General features: G+C 41.3%; 1 protein-coding gene across 5 annotated transcripts in view; it reads right to left on the reverse strand.

Moving 5' to 3' along the window:
- Positions 1-22,189, reverse strand: part of CFAP61 (cilia and flagella associated protein 61) — a 2,132,686-nt gene that overhangs the window by 1,096,506 nt on the left and 1,013,991 nt on the right. For all 5 annotated transcript variants that reach the window (XM_078649333.1, XM_078649336.1, XM_078649335.1 and 2 more), the window contains one exon: positions 7,470-7,597. In XM_078649333.1, coding sequence (XP_078505459.1) covers positions 7,470-7,597 — 128 coding nt within the window. The remainder of the gene's footprint in view (positions 1-7,469; positions 7,598-22,189) is intronic.

Here is a 22,189-nt window from a genome sequence, read left to right on the forward strand (position 1 = left end):
ACTAGAAGGAAGAGTCCCTATTTGGAAAAAGGAGGTCGAACCATTGCCAAGTAGAGACCCCCATTTCTAACACTCATGAATCCTGATTTCTAGACTCTTTGGTCAATGGAGTCTTAGGTGAAGAATCCATATTCTGTGAGGATGTAGCAACCTGAACTCTCAGGCTATGAGTGGTAGGATGCCTGAGGAGACAAACTGGGTCTCCAGGCTTAGGCAAGTGCCTGTGTGAAAGAGTACGGTCAATTGAAATGCCTGAATCAAGCTTGGCCCAAGTATCCAATAATATGTTAAACAAGGCCTCACTATATGAAAGAACAGGCTCTTCCCCCGACTGTCCTTGATAAAGGACATCAATCAGAGGGTCGGTGAATTTTCCTACTTTAGGCAGTGACAAGTTCAAAACTACAGCTACTCTTCTCAACACATCTGCGAAGGGGAAACTTGCCTCTTTAGCGATACTAGGAGGTGAAAGTAACTCAGAGGCTGGTGAAAACTCCAGCCCGCTAGCCTCATCAAATGCAGATATCTGATTCTCCTTCACTTGTGATGGAATAGTCTCAGAAATGGTCTGAAAAGGCCAAAACTCCCTTTTATCACCTGCCACGAGGAGAATCCTAAAAGTCTCATCATGAGAAGGAAGTGAAAATGCCACAGTCCCCTCAGTTTGTTCGATCAACTCTGCACCTGATGCCGAACAATGCAGAGAAGCCAACGCTTCGACAGCAATAGGAGGAGGAGAAGTGACTTCAATTGGTGCCGCCAATGCTGGAGTCAGCTTATCAAGAATCGATGTCGAAGGTGTAGTCCCCGAATAGCTGTGCACCAGTGCCGAAGTGGAGTTAGACGACGCCGACCTGCACTGACCCGGATGGCCAACCAACAGAGAGAGCGAACCCACCGGCATGGCTCCACTCACCTCCTTGGGGCCCAGCGGCACTCCAGAGGAAGGTGGGGCCCAAAGATGAGATGTAGAGAGTTATAGTACTCCGTCATCTGGGCCATCGATACCCCTGCTCCCGGAAAGACGGGGAGACGCGGGGCAGAGTCGTGGATAGCGCCCTCAACTAGGGAGTGGGAGGAGCCATCTCTGTGTGACGAAGTCAGGGGGTGCAGCGACTTCAAATGCCTGCGGTTACCCTTGGGCGTCTCTCCCCGAGATCGGCTCCTGCAATCGCCCTGTGAATGGACCTCTGTATGAGAAGAAGAAGAAGACTGAGACTGTAAAGTCTCTGAGGACTGTGACAGACACACTTGCCAGTAAATTCTTACAGCGTTCCTTGAGCGCCTTCGGCTTCAGCCTCCAGCAGGAGCCGCAATCCACGGAGTCCTGGTGTTCTCCCAAACACCACCTACAAACGGAATGCGAGAGTGTAGCTGACATTTGTTGAGAACAGGACCCACTCGGCTTAAAGCTTGAAGACATAGAAAAAGGTACACTGTCCCCAACCATCAAAAACTGTTGAAAAAGGCCAGAAAAAACAGCCTGAAGAACTGCTTCTCTGGATCCGCGTTGCAGTGTGTAAAAGAAGAAACTAAGATCTGTGAGCCAGAGGGGACTTATTTGAGACTCCTCTGACCTCACATCCAGAGTCGTGAGGTGCTGTCCCCCAGCACGAAGAGGGACTGCTGAAAAGTTTCCCGATCCAGTCTGACACCTGGGGAGAATTCAAAAGTTAAGGAATCTGCAGCTAGATGTTTCTATTAGATAATGTGCTGCACTGCATAAGGGTGCTGAGGGGTAGGGATTTAGAAAAGAATCTTTCACAAGTGTGCATATTACTGATGTCATTTCAACACGGTTGGGCCTATTACTGCTATTAATATTTCCAAGTGTGATTTATGCCCCAAAATACATGATGTTCATGTTGTGTTGATTATTGTGTGTGTTGAATACAAACACTATTTACACACATCCCAAGTGAAATCTTTTTTGTGATGCTCAGTGTATTTATTGTGCGTAAGTGCTGTGACAATGCTTCACATAATGCATCTGTAATAAGCCTGACTGCTCAGTGCCAAGCTCCCCATGGGTGAGCGCAGGTTATACAATGAGTATAATCACCCACCCTAATGGAAGTGCTAGGTTCTGCCTGGCTGGTGTGCCGCCTCAGCCAACTAGAAAGTGCCTGTTCCTACATGAGTCTATTTGCCCATTTAAAAATGTGATGGCTATCAAAAAAGGCAAAAATCTATGATAGCTCAGAGGGACAACATTAGTGTTCTCTAACAAAGAGGTCAACCCAGTTAGGGTAGCAATACTGCCTCCTCAAGTGGGAGCACAGTTAACACTGATTTAGTGTGAGTGTCGTCGTGAAACATTCACAGGACGACCAACCCAATCTCTGCTACCTCGAAATAGGGTCAGCCTCCTTTTTTTAAGAGAACACTATTTGAAGGCATCTACCTATGCCAATCTAGGTTATTTGTGATTGGATAATCTTTGGAATGATATGACCCCAGATTCCAACCACTGCGTAGATTAGGGATAACTAGTCCTGATGAATTGCCAACTGATCATTATAGACTTACCAATAGCAAGAAACATGTTGACACTCTGAGCTATCATAGATCATTGCCTCTTTTAATCATGTTTTTACTTGGCCAAGCAGACTGGCCTATTAAAAATGTATTTTGAGGACTACTTATTCTCTTTTAACATGCACTTCTACACACACATATACTCTACAAATCCAATATACACGAGCGGCCCTACACCCAAATTTCAACTACGGCATTGGAATAAAACATCTCCAATAAAGAGCCCCCTGTGGGTACCCGTAGGACATCGCAGCGCTGTCCCAACAAGGAGCGTCCAATATCATAAAGCATGGCACACTTCTGAGGGCTATATACAACAACAAAAGAGTGACTATGACTATTACTGTGAGTTTATAAGTGCTAGAATGTCCCTACCTAATAAAAAACACAGTATGAAGAGAAAAAAGAAAAAACTGTTTTAATAAGGTCATAGGACTGGAAAAGAATAAAGAAATTATTTATTTCTTAAAAGAACCCTCACTCACCCTAGTGGTGACATGCTTCATCATAGGGTTCCCACAGGAGGGACCGAATGCCCCCCTGTGTGCTACGACACCTGCGATTGCAGCGGAGCGGGTCTCTTTGTAAGTGTTATTACTAAAGTGAGTGCTCAGTGATGTGAGTGGATGATAAAAGATCACAGCTGGACCCAGAAAAACTGTATTAGTGGACCAGCTGTTCACATTAAAAGCAGTGAGGCCACATGGTGGTTTGTATTAGAACCCCAGTGTCCAAATGTGAATGGTCAAAACCCTATGATGAAGCATGTCACCACTAGGGCGAGTGAGGGTTCTTTTAAGAAATAAATAATTTCTTTTTTCTTTTCCAGTCCTATGACCTTATGAAGACAGTTTTTTCTTGTTTCTCTTCATACTGTGTTTTTTATTAGGTAGGGACATTCTAGCACTTATAAACTAACAGTAATAGTCATAGTCACTCTTTTGTTGTTGTATATTGCTAAACAGGGGTTGAAAAGTGGCCTCCTAAACCCTTACTCTCCCGTTGGTTATATATACCCTTCTGAGGGCTCCTCTTACTGAGGAAGCGGACTCCCAGTCCGATTCACCAATTGTTGACTGACCATATATTCTCTCTTTTCTCACCTATAAGGAAGTACATACCATCTGTTGAAAGCCGGGACATTCATAGGAGCACGTATTCTGGACCTAAAAGCACACCTGCCCCCCCCCCCCCCCACACTTTTGTGAAATACAGATACTTCCGCTCCAAAACTAAAAGAGCCAGTTGACTGCTCTTTACGGTGCAAAGTAATACCTTACCCACTAAACAATCTTCACACTATTGCACAGAACCCTGAATCCATTGAATACATTTATGAAGAACATACCATCATATCCGCAAAAGGTCCATAGTGATCATCCGATCAGCAATGCTCTAGCTCCTGGAGGAGACTCTTTTGCTTCTCAGCCTCCATTAGGAAAAGACAGAGAGCAGCCAAACCACATTCAAAACAGATATAATGAACTACCCTATAGGAAAGTAGCCAATATTGTCTTATTTTTCAAATATATCATTGTGTGATCTCATGTACCCACCTTCTTTATGTTATTTATCTAATTTCTTTAATCACTAAAGCCCAGTGGCCAAAAGAGTTGAATAAAATTGGATTGAATAAAAAAGATAGAAATTGTTGCTGTATATGATAATTTTCTTTATAACATAATTTTCAAATAAGAACTATCTTAAGTGATATGGATCTCATACACAGAAGGACCCATGAAAACATTCATTAAAATCAAAGTAGATCTGAAGAGTGAGAACGCATAGGATATAATTCACAAAAGAATGTAGATTTGTAACTTACAGTAAAAAATGTCTAAAATTCTGCATCAAAATGAAAAGGGAACGAAAAGGATGAGCATTTTTCAAAGTCATAGAAGCAAATACATACAAGCGATGAATCAGGACTCCAAATACTTCAAGAATTCATATATGTTACATTATACCACTGGGATCGTTCTGCACTCTTCTGGGAAGGAGGGATTAATCCATTTTAGATTTGAACAGTGTCTCTAAACAAGGTCAAATGTTCATTAAGAGCTTATGGAGGTTATCGGAGTCAAGGTGAATAGCATTGAAAGTCAGGATGGGAGTGGGGTGAGGATGCAAAAAGGCAGATATAGAGTAACCTGGTAAGTCAAGGCAATAACCTGATGTGTAACCACAGCTATTTATATAGTATTTTTCTTTGTCGCAAACTTATTTTTATTGGTCTGTTAACTAGTACATGGACAATCAGTCGGGTATATTGGCTCAGCGGACTGATGTATTCTCATCAGAAATCTATGTCTGACCTCCTGGTTACAGGTGTGAAGTCACAGGTCTTAATTCCAGTAGGTTTCAAACCTGAGACTAGACCCAGTGTTTCAGCCGTCTGAGGTCGATAAACTGAATTCCACTCAGTTGGATAACAATAAACATCGCTTAATCAGTACCAAGATGCCCACGGACTGGGTTTGCGCCAAACAGATAAATGTTCTTTTTTGTTAATGTTGGACGTTAAATCTCTTGGCATACATATTATGATTAGTATTTTCCCAGTAGTGTACATAGTCATACAGGGTATCAGTCACTGCAATAGTACTGTGGCACAATTAATGTCTGCAAAGCATTCAGTAAGTGTGGCTAATGGTGGCACACTTTTCTGATGCCTACATATAGATAAACTTCTGAAGACAATTGAAAACATGGCTATTTCCTGGATAACTGAACCACTGACATCCCGCAAACAGAACTCAGAAAACAGTTGCACCCTGAAGCACAATCCTCAGCTTACAACCTATGAATTGCAAACAACTCAACCAGAAAACTGCTTTTGATATGCAAGTCAGGTAAGAAAAACTGACCTATCGTTTGCTGTGGCATTATATAGATATGTAATTGCATATATAAAAGTTATGGCCCACAACACTACTAAAACCATAATATAGAGCTGTAAGTAATAAATTATAACTTATACCTCTCAAAACACATACGACATATCTATTATGAGGGCTGTCCATCACCAGCATTGTACAGCCACAAAGAAATCTAAATCACCAAATGAACAGGCATAGAATTACTAAAGAGATCTGTCAAACACTGCTGAACAATTTGAGGGACTTTAGTATAGTCCACCACTGCAGGGTCTGAACTGAGGTGGCGATGTCAGCTAAAGAACGATGATGGATTTAACCCAGTTTCCATGCTACGTCCATCATCTCCTTGTGTTTGCTTTGTTTGCCCTAATTTGGCAGGGTATGCCGAGACTTGGGTCCATTGCTCACTTTGCCACTGGATTCAAGCTAGACTGGCTGATATAGGGTGTTACCCCAAAACCGGTCCCAAGATGCTTGTTTCCGGTTCAGGGAAGACCTGGCTTGGCAGTTCGGGCTGGACTGTTCCCATGAGGCACAGGGTCAAGACTGATTTGCATATAGCTGGGTCTGAACTGAGGTGGCGAAGTGAGCTAAAGAACGATGATGAATTCAACCCAGATCTGTACTGGGGGTGAGTGTCTGAAAAGTTTCAGCACTCCGTCCATCATCTCCTTGTGTTTATTTCCTGGACAACTGCACCACCGACATCCCGCGAACAGAGGCCAGAAAACAGTTGCACCATGAAGCACAATCCTCAGTTTACAACCTATGAATTGCAAACAACTCAACCAGAAAACTGCTTTACAATATGCAAGTAAGGTAAGAAGGGCTAACCTATCGTTCACTTTGGCATTATATAGATATGTACTTGTGTATATATATAACAGTTATGGCCCACAGTACTACTAAAACCATAATATACAGCTGTAAGTAATACATTATAACTTACACCTCTTAAAACACATAAGACATATCTGCTATGAGGGCTGTTCATCGCCAGCATTGTACAGCCAAAACTAAATCACTGAATGAACAGACATGGAATAACTAAAGGGAACTGTCATACACTGCTGAACAATTTGAGGGACTTTAATATAGTCCACCACTGCAGGTCCCAAATATCTATACAATCTGACCGCTTCTTTACATCTCACAAAGACACTCAGATGTGGGATGACAAGTCAAATACCCATCCCAACAGATACCTCCACTTCTTTCTTCTTCCATCCATGCCAGCTCAGGACCACAACTATACACAAAATATCAGATTCGACAACCCAGTGCAGTAACCGGCTAAGCAGAGTATATTATATGAAATACCATAAAGCGACATGCAGAGTTGTACAAAGCTACCAGCATTCTGGAACCTTAAAAAAAGTGCATCTGTCTCTCACACTTCATCATCCAACACACTGCTACATGCTGCTACCGCACTTCGGGGGTCATCACACCTGACATGGTAACACTTCAAACTTAAGTCCAAAGCAAATACAACATCCTTCCAACCACATACCCTACACGGCATAGCATGCTACCCATATAGGCCAGCACTTCAGCGCCCCACAGAAGGGTAGTAAGCGCTATATAAATGCTGCAATACAATATATGGGTTGCTGCTGAAGAAAACTATTGCACTTGACAGAGTTGGAGATATTGCAGTGCTTCATCATTTAGAAATACCTGTAAAACCTATTGTGTTTCGGGTAGCATTTTGGCTACTATATTTGGGCGCAGGTACTGTAAATGCTCCTTTGTATTTGTCTTATTTGGGGGGCAGCAAAATACAGCTGGGGTGTGTCAAGTTCACGTACACAACTTCCCACTGGGCGAAAGAGTAACTGAAAAAATAATTACCATAGATAACTAGGAAAAAGTTGAGATTCACTAGATTTAAACTTGATTAGTATCCGTAAAATTAGTTATTCCCTTCTTTTATTTTGTTGTGTGGAATGATGTACTGCAGAGAACTGTTGCAAGCAGCCACAGAAAGACTTTTCGTTAGATGTATATAAAGAAAATAATTAAAGAAAAGAATTGAAGAAAAAAACATACCAAAAGACTAGTGTTTCCAGAAAGGAGATTCCAACATCTGATGCGCCAACCACCACAATTCTGGCATTAATAGTTACTTTAGGTTCCAGTGTGAGTTTCCGATTTATGTGGTACAAGGCATAGCTCATCTAAGAGATAGAGAAAATAACAAATAAATATTTTTTTTCTTTTTCTATTTTTTGCTATCTTTATTCGAGCTGTATAGATCATAAAAGAAAGGTACAGACAGATAACAATATTTATAACACACTATATAAGAGTGACAATACCATAAAAGACATAATTAATACATCTCCTACGCTAAAAGAACTCGAGACCAGTGGGATAAAAACATACATACGTATAAAAATGAATTACTCTAAAATACAAGCTCATCATTTGATACTAATAGGAAACGCACAAACATGTAATAGTTCATTATACATTCTAAATGATCATTCCTTATTTAGCCTGAACAGCTCATTTAAAAAAGGCACAGACATGAAAACAGACTTCAGGCGAGCTTAAAAACTGTAAATATAACAAAGCTACCCTGCATTGATATAATCCTATTTTTTTTTTTAGCAGCGGCTTCAGAAAATGTTTTTGTCGTAAACTATAGAAACAAAAAAAAACATAAAATACAATAATAGTGTTGGCTCGGACTGATTATTGCAGAGGCAATACATGGTGGCGTTCCCATCTGTATCCCACACCGTTTTGAAATAGAGGGACCAGTATATGGTACCTGCTCTAAAACGAAAAAGAAGTGAGCGCTCCCATTAAGTACGATCAAGGGAGTAAGTTCACCTGAGGCCAAAGATTGATAATAGGTCAAAAATTTGCTTTTGGTCAGCTCATTTTTCAATCTTATATTTTCATAATGTTCCAAAAATATAACTTTTATCCTGTTCTTATCAGATTTGATAATACTTGAAGGCTCCATAAACAAAGAGGACAACCCCAGCGTGACAAAAGTATCAAGGATGTAACGCAACCATGGGATTAAAAAGACCCTGACCTGATTAAGACATTCACAAATAATATCCCTACAGAATGTGTCAGCTGGATTAGTCCAAATACTGATCCACAACAGTAAAGGGACCAAAATGACCCAGTCTAAACTAAACTCCTGCCTTAACTCAGAATGAATAATAAAACTTGATGTAGATGGCGGTAAATACAGTAGTCTACGGAGAAAATGATTTTCCTCGGTCTGGAGCAAACAGCTTTTGGCGATTCCCCATAATCCTGCTGCACAGGTGGCATTATAAACCTTTAATGCTGGATAGACAGTCCCTCTAACACCAAGTCTAATGAGGTTTCATACTGACCCAGCAGTTCTACAGAGATCTAGAGTGGAATTATTAATCTGTGAATGTCAGGACCATGAGGAGCTAAAATTCAAACCTAAATAACAAAAGTTAACAACGCATTTCAGTGCTTGGCCCTTAATTATAATCCGATGAAGCCTTTTTTACCTGGACCACAGGACATAATATGTGACTTCGTGTATTTAGTTGCTAGATCTAGTTCCTGCATAAAGATCAAAATGATCCACCAGCCCTCTCAGTACATTTGGAGTGAGGGCTATAAGGACTGAGTCATTGCCATATAATAGGGCAGGCACCAAAGTGCCTGCCACTCTAGGGATATCAACTGTGGCTGAAACTAGCTGGTCGGTTAGCTTATTAATATAGAAAATAAACAGCAGGGGCACCAATATACACTCCTGTGCACTCCCCTCTTTAATTGAAATGTAGGTCATAGTTCGCCAGAAACATTTATTTGCACTCTAGCAGATAGATCAGCATGCAGGTCACTAAAGAAAATTCCCTATAGGGCGAGCCACTCCTAAGTCCAGCAACATTAGCCACAATTTAGTCCTGTTCACAGAATCAAATGTAGTGGATAGGTCCATAAAAGCAAGGTAGATGGGAAAACGTCTTGCCTGGATGTACTTGCTTACAATCACATTTAGACTTAAACACTGCTTGTTGGTTCCTAAATTGGGCCTAAATCCAAATTGGGAAGGTGAAAGAATGCAATCATCGCCAGCCTACTTAACTAAACGGTCGCATAACACTTTACCGATAATTTTAACGGTGCAATTGATAAGCGATATAGGACGATAACGCTTAGGGGACATACGATCGCCCTTTTTAAAAATGGGCACGATAGTCGATAGAGTCCAGGAATGAGGAATATCAGAAGCTAGAGACTGACTAAAAACATTAACAATCAAAGGGCTCCATAGGTCAGGAAGGCATTTCAAAAAGTCAATGGGGACACCATCTGGTCCTGGAGCCTTCCCACCACCTGGAGCCTTCCCAATAAATATTCTCGGCACATTGTAATATTACATGTATCATCATGGAAGTAAGTTTTATACCGGCCCAGATAACAGTGTCCTGATCTTAAAATGAAGCTAACATCTTTAATAATTTCATATTTGTACTTTGGCAGATGCAGGGCAGATGTGGTGTAGAGGCTCAAGCTGCTGCTTTTGGAACTTGAGGACCCACGTTCATATCCTGGTCTAGGTGCTAGACTTAACAATTGTGTGATTCTGGTCAAATCATGTACCCTCCCTTTGCCTAAATGAGTTTAAAATGCATTTAGGTAATCTTCACTTAAAGTACACGAACTACGATCGCTTCCCAACCCCTCTTCTAATGTACAGGGCTCCGTTGGTTCGCAGGTAGGTTCACTTCACGTTACATAAATACACATACAATAATAAAATAAAATAAAAAAATTGTAAAATAAAAAAATACACATACATAAGAGAAGTCATATTTCAAATGATAAATCTTTCTGGGAAAAGGATAGTAACCATCAATTATCAGTATTAGCAGTTCATCAATTATCAGTATTAGCAGTTAGTGAAGTTGATCAATTATAGAAAGAAACTGTAGAAAGTGGTATAACTGAACAGACCAATCTCGTTGTGCAATAAATGCTACGCGGAAAAGTTGAAAGTTGATGTTTTATGGCGTAGAACAGAGTGTATACAGGTCTTTGCTGACCAGTGTATACAAAAATATGGCATAGCAGATTCATGAATCCTACACCAAACATTCTACGAGCCAAATTACAATTTGTTATATGTTTCAATGTATGTTTAATGTTTTTACTAGCTTCACTGCAATAACAAAAAGAGGGCACACAATTCAGTACAAGTTGCAGATATTTAAATGGTATAAAAACAAACATATACACAGCACTAAATTAATCTCTGAACAGATTTCAGACTTCATGATACATAAGATATGTATACAAAATACACAAATGTATTTTACTATCCGTACGAAAACTTATTTCAGCTACAATTGCTTCAAGGGTATACCGGATCTTGATCATCGTTTGGGGTACAATACTGAGAGATCATCTGTGTTATTTTAGAAAATCATCCTATTATCATCCTATTATTCCTTGAAGATTTGTTTTTTTTGGGGGGCTGGGGGGATGATGAATTTAGAGTCTACATATTTCCTCTTTCTCACTGCAAAAAATAGTAAGCACCTTCCCCATTCACCTGATGATGGCAAGACCTCATATACTTCATTGCACTTTGCCTTTTCACAAGCAAAAGAGCAAGCCCAGCATACAGCAGATGAGGAGGGCATGGAAGAGCTTTACTGGTGGATCTAGGATAAAATAATTAGCCCTGAGTTAACCAGCATCCTCTGAACAGACATTGCAAAAACGTGGTGAGGGATTTTTCAGAACGTTGTGAGGAGCAGGACCCCCCCCCCCCGTTTCTACGGACTCCATCGAGAACACAGAAATTACCATTTGGGCTGTACCTGGGGAATGTTACCCGACTGCCTTCTGCGGTTAACCACATATTGAGCCGTATTTCTGGACCTCGGGCTGCTCCAGCAGAGTAATCCAGGACTTGCATACAACCCCCGGAGGCCAGAAATCCTCTTGCTTCCACGAAGGTGATGGACAGCCTTTCTCATCACTGAGGCCTTTTTTGAACTTTCTACTAATATAGGACTTGGAATTTGGATTGATTCTTATCCCTCGCTATGGATGAAGGATCCTTTGCCGTTTTTATGAATTCCTCTTAGGGAATCTCAGCCAATAGCACTACATGGTGTGTTTGTTGTCCCACTCACATCCACAGTTCGTCCTGATGAATGTGTGGCTCTGCCTTGGGCCATACACCGAAACGTGCGTTGGCATTTGAAGTTTGTTCCATGTCTACAGGATTGTGTTCTCTTACCTTCAGGAGAACACACAGGACATTTGTCATCTTACTATCGGTTGGCAGTTTTACCACTCTGAGTGAAGTGTGATGTTTTCTGATTGATGAATGTCTGTATGAATGAGATTGGTAGTATGAATGAAGTGATGTGTGGGACATTATTGATTATTGATGATGTTTATCTATGATATACTTGTAGGTCTTTTAGTCTGTTTTGATATCATGGAAATAATACAAAATTGCTATATTTTCTAATCTTGTTTGTGGTCATATGGCATAATTTTTTATGCCAGGGTCAGCTTCAGCCAACGATAAATGTCCCCCCTGCCATACATTATAAGGAAATTTCAAGACACCAAGGCTGACCCAGGACCATCTCGCCTTCAGGAAACAACTCAAGACCTGGCTGTTCGAGCAGTAGCACCCCCCCCCCCCCCAAGCGCCTTGAGACCCTCCCGGGTGAGTAGTGTGCTATACAAATTGTATGATTGATTGATTGATTGATTGACCATACATCCTTCAGAATACTCACTGAGAACATAGGTGAATGCATACAACATGCAGTAAAAGTGAAAGTTAGTGTTCCAAGTGTTGATGTACGCCAGCAGGATAAATGTGTTTAGAGTGTCACAGTATCTACTTGGGACGTGAATGTTATATGATCCTAAAGCTGTTGGAAAGCCTAAAAAGTGTATTTGGACTACAAAATGATAACATGTGTTTTTGCTCAATTTACAGTTAGTTCCAATCATTGATACTTCTGCTGCATACCCAGACAGTGGTGCATATACCAGAAGAATTCCACTGTACAACACATATCTGAAGTTATTTTCGTAATATGAGAGTCTTTACATTTACATCAACGAATCTGCCATGTTTGCTTGGTAGCACTGAATTTTTAGAGTTCATGTTTGATTGAGACATTTTTTAATGTGCTGTTTGTTGAACTCACAAGAAAGATAGGCCAAAGGAAAAATAATGGTATTTCTGTATAAAGGTCTGAATAATAATGGTAATCAGAATTATTGAACCTGTATAATAATGTCTTATAGTAACAATGTGTGCCACTAGTAATTAGGTAGAATGAGGCCCAACAAATCATCCCTCAGCAATTGTGTGTCCGTCCTACACTGCGTTATGGACTTCCTTTCCATTTGCCAACAGCACACAATATAAAGTTCTCTAAAACCCAGCATGCAATCTATTGGTAGTTATTCATTGAGATATTGTGAGGTAAAAAGAAACCTTTCAATGAAAAACAAGTGGATCTACCTTCATCAAACACTCGGGTGGGGGAAGGGGAGGTCGCAAAGCGAATGCCCCCGCAAAGTCACTCAATGGCTTAGCTTCACGTGAGCAACTCTGGCCATATCCAGGGTGCACATAAAGAAAAAGGAGTAGTCAACATGGAGGAGGGGGAACCTAGATAGACCCTAGTTTACTGTGTGGGAGGTTGGACCTAAATGTATTCTTACAACTTCAGCACCTTGCGACCCTCACGGGTGAGTAGCATGCTTTATAAACCCCTGATTGATTGACTACTTGTGTTTGAAGTCTTTCTTTTTGCATGCCCTTCTCATGGTTAGGAAGTCCTAAAACTTTGTCTTGAAAATACTAAGAGTAGGTACTTTCCAACTCAAAAGGCACCTGGAGTTCCAGAGATTGGGCAGCTCCGGATAAAGGCTGAAGTAGTTCTTATTATTATTAAAATCAGGGGACCTTCAAGTACATTATCATTCTGCTTCGGGTAAAGCAGGCACTTTCTGATGCGTTAAGCTTCTGTGCTAGATACTTTATAGAGTTTAGATGGTCTGTCTTGTACGTAACATGGGTCAATTTAAAGGAGCATTTTGCTTCAAGTGGAAGCCAGATGTTATCTGTGAACATTTAGCTAATATAAACCCTTCAGATGGTACCAGCAACTTGTTATGTAGCAGCTTGAAATATTGTCATTTAGCGTGTTGACAATGAGTTGGGAGGTCTCACTAGGAAAGCATTCCTATTATCTATCTTGTTTTCAGGCCCACGGTTGTACCAGTGGTGTTAGGTCTTTGTAAGAAATGAAAAGCGAACATTTTCAAAATATTCTAAATCGACATTGTGCAGCACTTTTAACAATGTTTCATCCAGCTGGAGTTTATTGTTGAGGATGAATCAAACAGACTTCTCTTGACGGGGAGAGATTAGTACAGACTTTTTTCTGGAGATGTTGAGACTGATTTTGTGTTGAAATATCCACGATTTGTTTTCCTCTAAGCAACCTGTGCAAAATTATATCTTCTAGTGTGACTACCCTGAGGTCCAGGTGAATGCCCCAACGTATTGATGGGTGTCTTTGCCAAGTTCAGATTTCATAAAGCACTGTGGCTCTTGGACTGGTGATATCAAGGTCAATTTCAATCAACCATACATGGTTACTTTTGTTACTTACATTTAAGAAAAAATCTAATAAATGCAAAAGTAACGGCACGGTGGGTCTGTAGTGAGAAACGTGCTCAGCGCTCTTATGTACTTGATACAAATGTGTGACAAATAGTGAACAAGAGTGTGTATCAAAAGGCAAGAACATCACTGCCTTTTCTTATATAAACAGTCGAGGTAGTGTATGTTAGTCGGTGATGTTTCGATACCCTAAAAGGGTATAGGGATCATCATCAGGACTCTAATTCTAATTCAGCCCGAGAACAGAAGGCCAAGAATCTGGATAAATCCTCAAGAGATGATGGGTAAGGCACACCTCAATACGGTAGTCTCAAAAAGAAGTGACACTAATAATCATGGGATGAAAACAGGATAAATGAGAGCCAGATTCTGCCAAGATGATCAAATATCCATATTCATGAATCTGGGTTTGGGACCTGGAGGAGCCCTTAATTCCAGTAGGAAAACAGTAACGTAGGGATTCAATGTGTACAGTTCAAGCCGGAAGGAATACACCGGTTGCACAAGAGCCCGGGGCCCCACAGGAGTACTTCATGGGCTCACACCAAAGTCGGGAGAAACTGCAGCTCATGTCAGCAGAGCAGGAATGTGGCTGACCTAGTTCAGTTCAGACACCAGGTCACCCGGGAGGGTGAGAGGCTGGGCAGGGGGGTGCATATCAGATTTTAAAGTATGGAGTAAGGATCTCTAGAAGCAGTGTAATTGATATTACTAATTTCAGGTGCTAGTTGCATTCCTTGATCTAACAGCACACCCATTTTTTTTTTGTTGGGCAGGCACAAAGTTAACAGGAATTTAGACCTGGAACGCACCTAGACATTGTTGAAATTCAAGGATTCCAGATTTGTGAGTGATCTTGACGAAAATTTGGTTTAATCAGAGTACGAATTATATTAAAACAAACTTATTTATCACATTTATTCATTTTTTAAGCACTAGATTATGTACATTTACCAAAATCGCGGGATGTTAGCCGACACTGAGTCTCGCACCTGGATCCCTAGTTCTAAAGTTGGCAGAACTGGCTGTGACATCTCACCCTCTCCAAAACAAACCTTTTCAACAACAGGTAACACCGTCTTGTGTCTCCATTGTATTTCACAATACATGGATGTGTGAGAATACTGAGCAAAATAATGATGATGATTCTGAACAGAGCAATCTAGGTTCTCCAAATGTTTAAAGTAAGGGATTCCTAAATCCTGCTTTGTACAGCATTCGCTGGCTCCTAGTTCAGGAGGGAAAAGTTGTTAAAATCCTGGCAGTTACTTGTATGACCTATTGGAGATAGAGGCCAGTTCACCATAAAACAACAGGCACCTAAGCAGCTGTGGCAAGCAATTGAAACTGAGATTTTGGAGCGAGTATCAGTAAAAATGTTGGCAAATGACTGACGAAATTATGTTTATTTCACAGTTAGTTTCTCATACTACAAAGGTTGCTGCCGCAGTTCTGTATGGTACAAACCAGACCTTTGGCATAGTCATGGCTATTTGCAACTTAAAAATTGCCCTGGCATAAGGGTGCCCACCCTTGACATTTTGTGAGCCTTCCTGTCAGTTGTACCCGGATTAATTGTGACCCTGGCCTAATGTTACTCATCCTTGATGTTATGGGCGTTTGTAGCATAATTGTGGCTAGCCTAGCATAATGATGACCCTGATCTAATGTAGGCTTATTGTGGCCATTCCTGACACGATTCAACCAGTAAACATTGTTTACCACGAATACCTTTCCTCACAGGGAATTACAAAGCGGTCGTTACTACGACTGCGTTGTAACAACGCATACCATTACACCGCAAGTCGGAACAATGACTTGCGGAGGGGGCAAAAGGTCATGGATTTAAAATCCAACACCTTCCCTACTGTTGCACATACTGGAGTTGGAATAGTACATTATACTATTCCAACATCCAGGGCCCCCCTCCACAAGTCGTAGTTATGACTTGCGTGGTAATGGTATGCGTTGTTACAACGTGGTCGTTGTATCAAACGCGTTGTAATTCCCTGCAGGGAAAAAGCGTGCGGAAAAAAGAGGTATATTCATTCAACCTATATCTGGCATTACGGCCATGAAAATCGTGACCACATGATAGTCCTACCTGGTATTTGATTATGATGATAAATGGGTCTGGACGTAGAATTTGTTCTTCTGTGATAGTAGTACATGTGAGTGAAAATGTCTAGCTGATGCTTGTTTGCACTAAATACATTTATCCTCAAAGTTTTGTAGAAAAAAATAACTTAGCTTCTGAAATAAATTCAAAGCTGGTTTTTGAGTAATAATTCATGTTGTGTCTGCAAGGGATATTATAGATCTTGATTCCTTGGCACCAGAGGACGCCTACTACAACGGTTGTTATTTCATGACTCATATGGAAACATTTCATCAGCTATAAAGATACAGCTTTATACCGATGTATGAAGCTGGAGTATGTGAGATTTTTGTTACTTTTCTGCAGTCTGGCTCTGTATGCTCCCCGTGAACTGAGCAGTACGTTTACCATCTTCAACCTGTAATTGTGTGATCTGTGTAATTTAAGATTTTTACACCCTTCTATCTCCAAGTGGATTCTCAATCCTAGCATATATCTAATGAACTACCTGGAAGTAACTAAATGGAAAATATAAACTAAATGGAAGTTAGAAGTGAAGAGAGTTGCTATTTGTGTTTAAAAAAATCACAGGCCATAAGAAATAATGTGATCAGATTCTTCTCTAACTGGCGATAGAACCCATACTTTTTCATACATTTTTAAAGGAAATTGTGCTGAAATATGTCTTGCTATGCCATCATATTTTCAACATTTACTCAGGGATGCTGAACCTCCGGTGTTCCTGCGGAGCATAAGTACTGGAATATGTTGTTAGTGTTCTCTTCAGAACCTTGGGTCCATATTAGTCATAGGGCACAGTATTTTTGTTTACACCACGATGCACGTTTAATAGGTGCACCAGGCACAAACATGAAGGGTGCACATTATTACAATGAGTGCACTGCCCCCAGAGTAGCTACAAACTCACACCACCCATGGGGAAGTGCATTCAGTGAAATACCGAGTGGCCGCTTCAAAGCTGCTTCCTGTTTCTCTTTGCAAGAGGCAACCCTCCTGCACTTCGAAGAGGGGAGTGAGATGCCCTTGCAGGCAGTTGCAATGAGTGACTGCACCTACCTGCAGGGGGATAACTGTGAGGTCCACGGGACCCCTTTCACCCCTCCAGAGTGCTGGACTCAGGGGATGAACTGTGAGTGTGCCACCCTTCTGTGGCGCACTGTGAGTACGCCTCCTAAGGGCCTCTTTGCCTCTGCGCCCCCGTCCATAATCCAGCGTGGGAACAAACTCAAAGGGATTCCCCTATTTGCATGGGGCGGCGCCCCCATGCAAATGAGGGCATTTCCTCTGAATACAGCACTGGCGCTACATGTGCACCAGCACTTTTAGCATTACAGAAGCTTGTGTAGCCCCTTCTGTAATAAGATAGTGCTCCAGGGGCTCAAATTCATGTGAAAACTGTGTCGTATAATGCACAATGTGGCTGCTTGTTTTTTTTTTTTTTATTCTCCCCTCCCAAAAATGTATGAGGAATTCTGTCTCACTTGATTTGTTCACTTGGTGGTGTCCAGAGGAGGTACTGAGTCCTCACCACTTTGAAAGTTCACAATCTGACACTGGTTACAACCCTTGGTCTGTGACCAGCAAAAGGATAACTAAGAAAGGAGCAGATAAGATGGAAAGGGACATAGCATTGTTTCTAGCAAACAGCCTTCCTAAAAGTGAAATACAGTCACATGACAGTGGACTTCCTTTGGGTGACTGTCAAACAAAACGAGTGAGGACAAAATAAACTCCCAAACAGATTTCACAGAATAAACAAATGGAGACTATCTCTGTGTAAATCAGCGTTTACCAAATTACTGAGGAGACAAGTCATGTAGGGAAGCTATGCCATTAATAATGCATACCACAATCAATTTAGAGTAGATTTAGCCTTGCCATATTATGTCTGAGACAACATATAGTAAAATAATGAAAAAAGTTCTATGGTTCATGTTATGTGATCAACAAAGTGTCATCACTAAGCGAGTGTGGCCTTGTAGCGAGCTAACACCAGTTCCTGTGCCCTGAGCCCTATGTAACTATCCCACCAACGTAAAGTATCACCCCAAAAACAAGCAGGGCTCTTCACTTAGTAGTTATCTATGCATGTATGTACTTTGTATAGCACAGACCTAGACAAAAGGCAGCGGAGGGCTGTACAGGATCAAGGCAAGGATACAGTCATTGACTGACTGGAGAGGTAGCTGGTTTCTGGGAGTAGAAACGCCCTATTACTTCACCATGGCTTAGTGAGATGCCTCTTCAACTCTTTCCTAAATTGGATATGGGTTGGGGCAGACATTTTGGATAAAGGGATGTTTCATCCAGACACTGGGTGCATAGACTGAAAAGGCATCTTGCCTTGTTTTTTCTTTATTTTTTATTTCTTGATCTGCAGTCAGATGTCCTGAGCGAGAGCCAACAGAGATGGGAAGCATGTCAGCAGAGAAGCGGGATTGTTGGCTGTGGTAGTTTTGTAAATGATGCAGCTGGTTTTGAAGATGCTGCGGTCCAGCAATAGGAACAAGTGTCAGCAGAAAAGCTGGGCTGTTTATTGTGGTAGCTTTGTAAATGATGCAGCTGGTTTTGAAGATGCTGCGGACCAGCAATAGGAATAAGTGTCAGCAGAAAAGCTGGGCTGTTTATTGTGGTAGCTTTGTAAATGATGAAGCTGGTTTTGAAGATGCTGCGGACCAGCAATAGGAATAAGTGTCAGCAGAAAAGCTGGGCTGTATATTGTGGTAGCTTTGTAAATGATGCAGATGGTTTTTAAGATGCTGTGGACCAGCAATGGGAACAAGTTGAGTTCCATCAGGGTGGAGGTGATGTAATCATAGTCCTTCAGACACTGGATGAGATGTGTTATGGCATGTAGGATACCTTTAAGGCGGGACATTTGTGCAGTGCAGCATACTGCAGGGAGTTTCCAGCATCCGGATCCGAGACAACGAAGACTTGAACAGCAGTTCTAAAGTCGCTTTCCTAAAGAAACAGATTTACTATCTTTAGTAGAGAGAGCTGCTAAATCACAGCAGAAGAAATAATCCTTTAATTGGAGGAACGCTTGCAATTGCTGGAAACGTGGAACTGGAAGACTAAGAAAACATCCTGTTTGCTGACATTGGCGAGAATGCTGAGACAACTGAAGTGGAGCTAGACACAACTGAACAAATCTTCTCCAACTACCATCAGGCTGAGGGTTTTGTTCCAGTTGTGCTAACAAAAATGCATTACTTTAAAATTGAGAAAGAAATCCAAAAGACCACGAGGAAACACTCAATCCTAAAATGTAAAGGCAATTGGTTGGGTGACCCCGTGCGTTTTGTGCTCAAATTGTATAGTTCGAACTGCACATCTAATACAAACGAAGTAGTGGAAGGATTCTTGTGTCTGGACACAGAGGGTAATGCATTGAGGCCTTTGTAAATGGAGTGCCCTGCATTACCTGATTAGCAACCATGGGAGAAACAAAAGATGCAGTGCCAAAGTCTCAAAACACACTACAGCCAGAATCAAGGTAAAACAGAAATGTTGGGCAGCTCTTAACATATATGCATGAGGGCAATTAACAGAACGCAGGGCATCTGTTTTGACCCTCGGACACACAGGGTCCCTGGTAATTCCAAGACGTTAAGGTACCAGATGTATTGTTAATGCTTGTAATTTCATAATTCAGGAGGATGTAAGTCATCACAACGCATGCTTTTACTCCGCATGCCATTACAACGCAGTTTTTACAACGCAAGTTGTTACAACGACTTGCGTTGGGGGCGCTGGATAGTGGAATAGTTTAATTTTCTATTCCAACTCCAGTCCCCGTGGATAGTAGGGAATGTGTTGGATAGAAAATTAAACTATTCCCTATCCTACAGCGCCCTCCAGCGCAAGTCCTTGTAACAACTTGCGTTGTAATAGCTGCGTCGTAATGGTAGTGCGGAGTAAAAGTTGCATTGTAAAGGATGTTTCCCATTCAGAATGGTTGCTAAAGGGTATCTCTGATCATCTCAATACAATTTATGACTGCACCCGGATTGTTTGTTGATACTCATTACTTATTATGAGCGCTTGCCATACAGCATCTGTTCATAGAACAGCCAACTAGCACCACATAAATATCTACACATACATACATAACAAAAACACTTCAAGGTTAATTCAGCTCTTCAAGTCATACTGTTCTCTGTGCAGTCATATAGCAGTTATACACAGCAGCTATATATATCTACTGGCAGATGGAGCTCAGTTGAAACTAAATGACTGCTCAGGGGAAAACTGCTAACGCTAAGAGTTTTTAATATAGAGGATAACATTTCAAGAGAACAATCCAAATGTGTTATCTTTTATAATAGCGATCAAATAGACTGTAGGACTCTCTATAAAATCTGTAAAGCTTCTGAAAACTGCACATATTCTCCTGTGGAATGCGAGGAGACATTCAAGGTAAATTCAGGAGTGTTGGATAGCTCATCAAAATCCTCATTGCTTGGTGTACTATAACATGGATCCAGAATCTCTTTTACTGCTTGTTTCCCTGTTGTACGGGTTTGATTACCAATCTCAATGTAAGGAAATGTGTAATCCATCGATATCAGAGGCAGCGACTCCTCATTTAATATTTTTCCATTAACCTCTTGGATGCTCGGCATATTTCCCTGCTGTGCTGAGAAATCGTAAATCCCACACATCATGACGAGCTGGGCTCGTCATGAGCGTGCGAGGAGGCTACTTCATGACGAGCCCAGCTCGTCATGAGCAAGGAAGGGGTTAACATAAGCTCCATCGATGGAGACAAAGGTCTGCTGTGCATCAATAGCTGGTCTCCTTTTGGGCATTACCATAGGGGAAACAACATGAAATGGTGAAAAGTATTCTTCTAGCTTGGGAGGATTAGGAGTCTCTTGCTCCATAACTTTTATATTTGGATTTTTTTTTAATAGGTGGTAGACCAACAAGAGTTCTAACATGCAGGGAATTACTCTTTCAAAGGAATAATATGGCTCCTTAGCTTTTTGATAATCATGATGCCGGGCATTTCAAAGGGGAAGGTGAAGAGACACAGTCAAAAATAAACTTTTATTAGTGAACTAATTTAGGAAGCTGGCTCTGTATATACTATACCAAAGTAAGGTATAGTGTGCGCAAAGTCCATGGAGTGCCCAGAGGTATAGCACAGGCTAAATTAGGTAAGTACTAACAGCTCTCTTTGTGGTAGTGTGGGTGAGCAGTTAGGCTTATCCGGAGCGTGTGTTAAGCATTTATCATATTCACTCAAACAAGGCCTGAATTACACACACACTCAGAGACAGAATCCAGACATATTAGGTAAGTATAAAGAAGGTACACTAATGTTTTACTTTAGAACCAAGCAGGACTTGGCACAGGTAAGTAAAATATACTCTCAAATACAAGACTTTTCAAGGAAATGTAGTTGTGGGTGAATTTGCAATTGTTACAGGTTTGTATATGCTTTAAAAACAGATTAAATTACATAGAAATTACTTTTCAATACACTTGGATTACTTTTTAGTTACTTTGAGTACTTGAGGTGGTATGCCAAGATACCATACACAAGTATTGGTCACTTACAGGTAAGTACGACAATTCTTAAGTTAAAGCAGAGCTACTTCCTTTTCATACATTAGTTCAACACAAAACATTTATAGGCACACAATCTTATAACATGGGTTCCTATGGGCAAAGAGTGTTTGCGGTTTCTCAGGTAAGTACACTACTTACGAGCGGGTGTTTTGGGGGTTAGGACTAAGGTTCCCCAAGGTCTAGATGGGCACTCAATTCGCACCACCAGAGGCACAGGGGTGGTCGGGTGCAAAGTGCAGGGGGCCAATGTTAGCCAAAGGGGGCCTCCGTGTTCGACTGCTTACAGCAGTCTACTCGGGTGTGGGAGCCAAGACCCTGGGATTAAGATCAGCATTGGAAGGGCCAACAATCAGCACAGAGGCTGCACCATCAGTGGCACAGGGG

Source organism: Lissotriton helveticus, chromosome 6 (genome assembly GCF_964261635.1).
Source record: "Lissotriton helveticus chromosome 6, aLisHel1.1, whole genome shotgun sequence".
Taxonomy (NCBI): domain Eukaryota; kingdom Metazoa; phylum Chordata; class Amphibia; order Caudata; family Salamandridae; genus Lissotriton; species Lissotriton helveticus.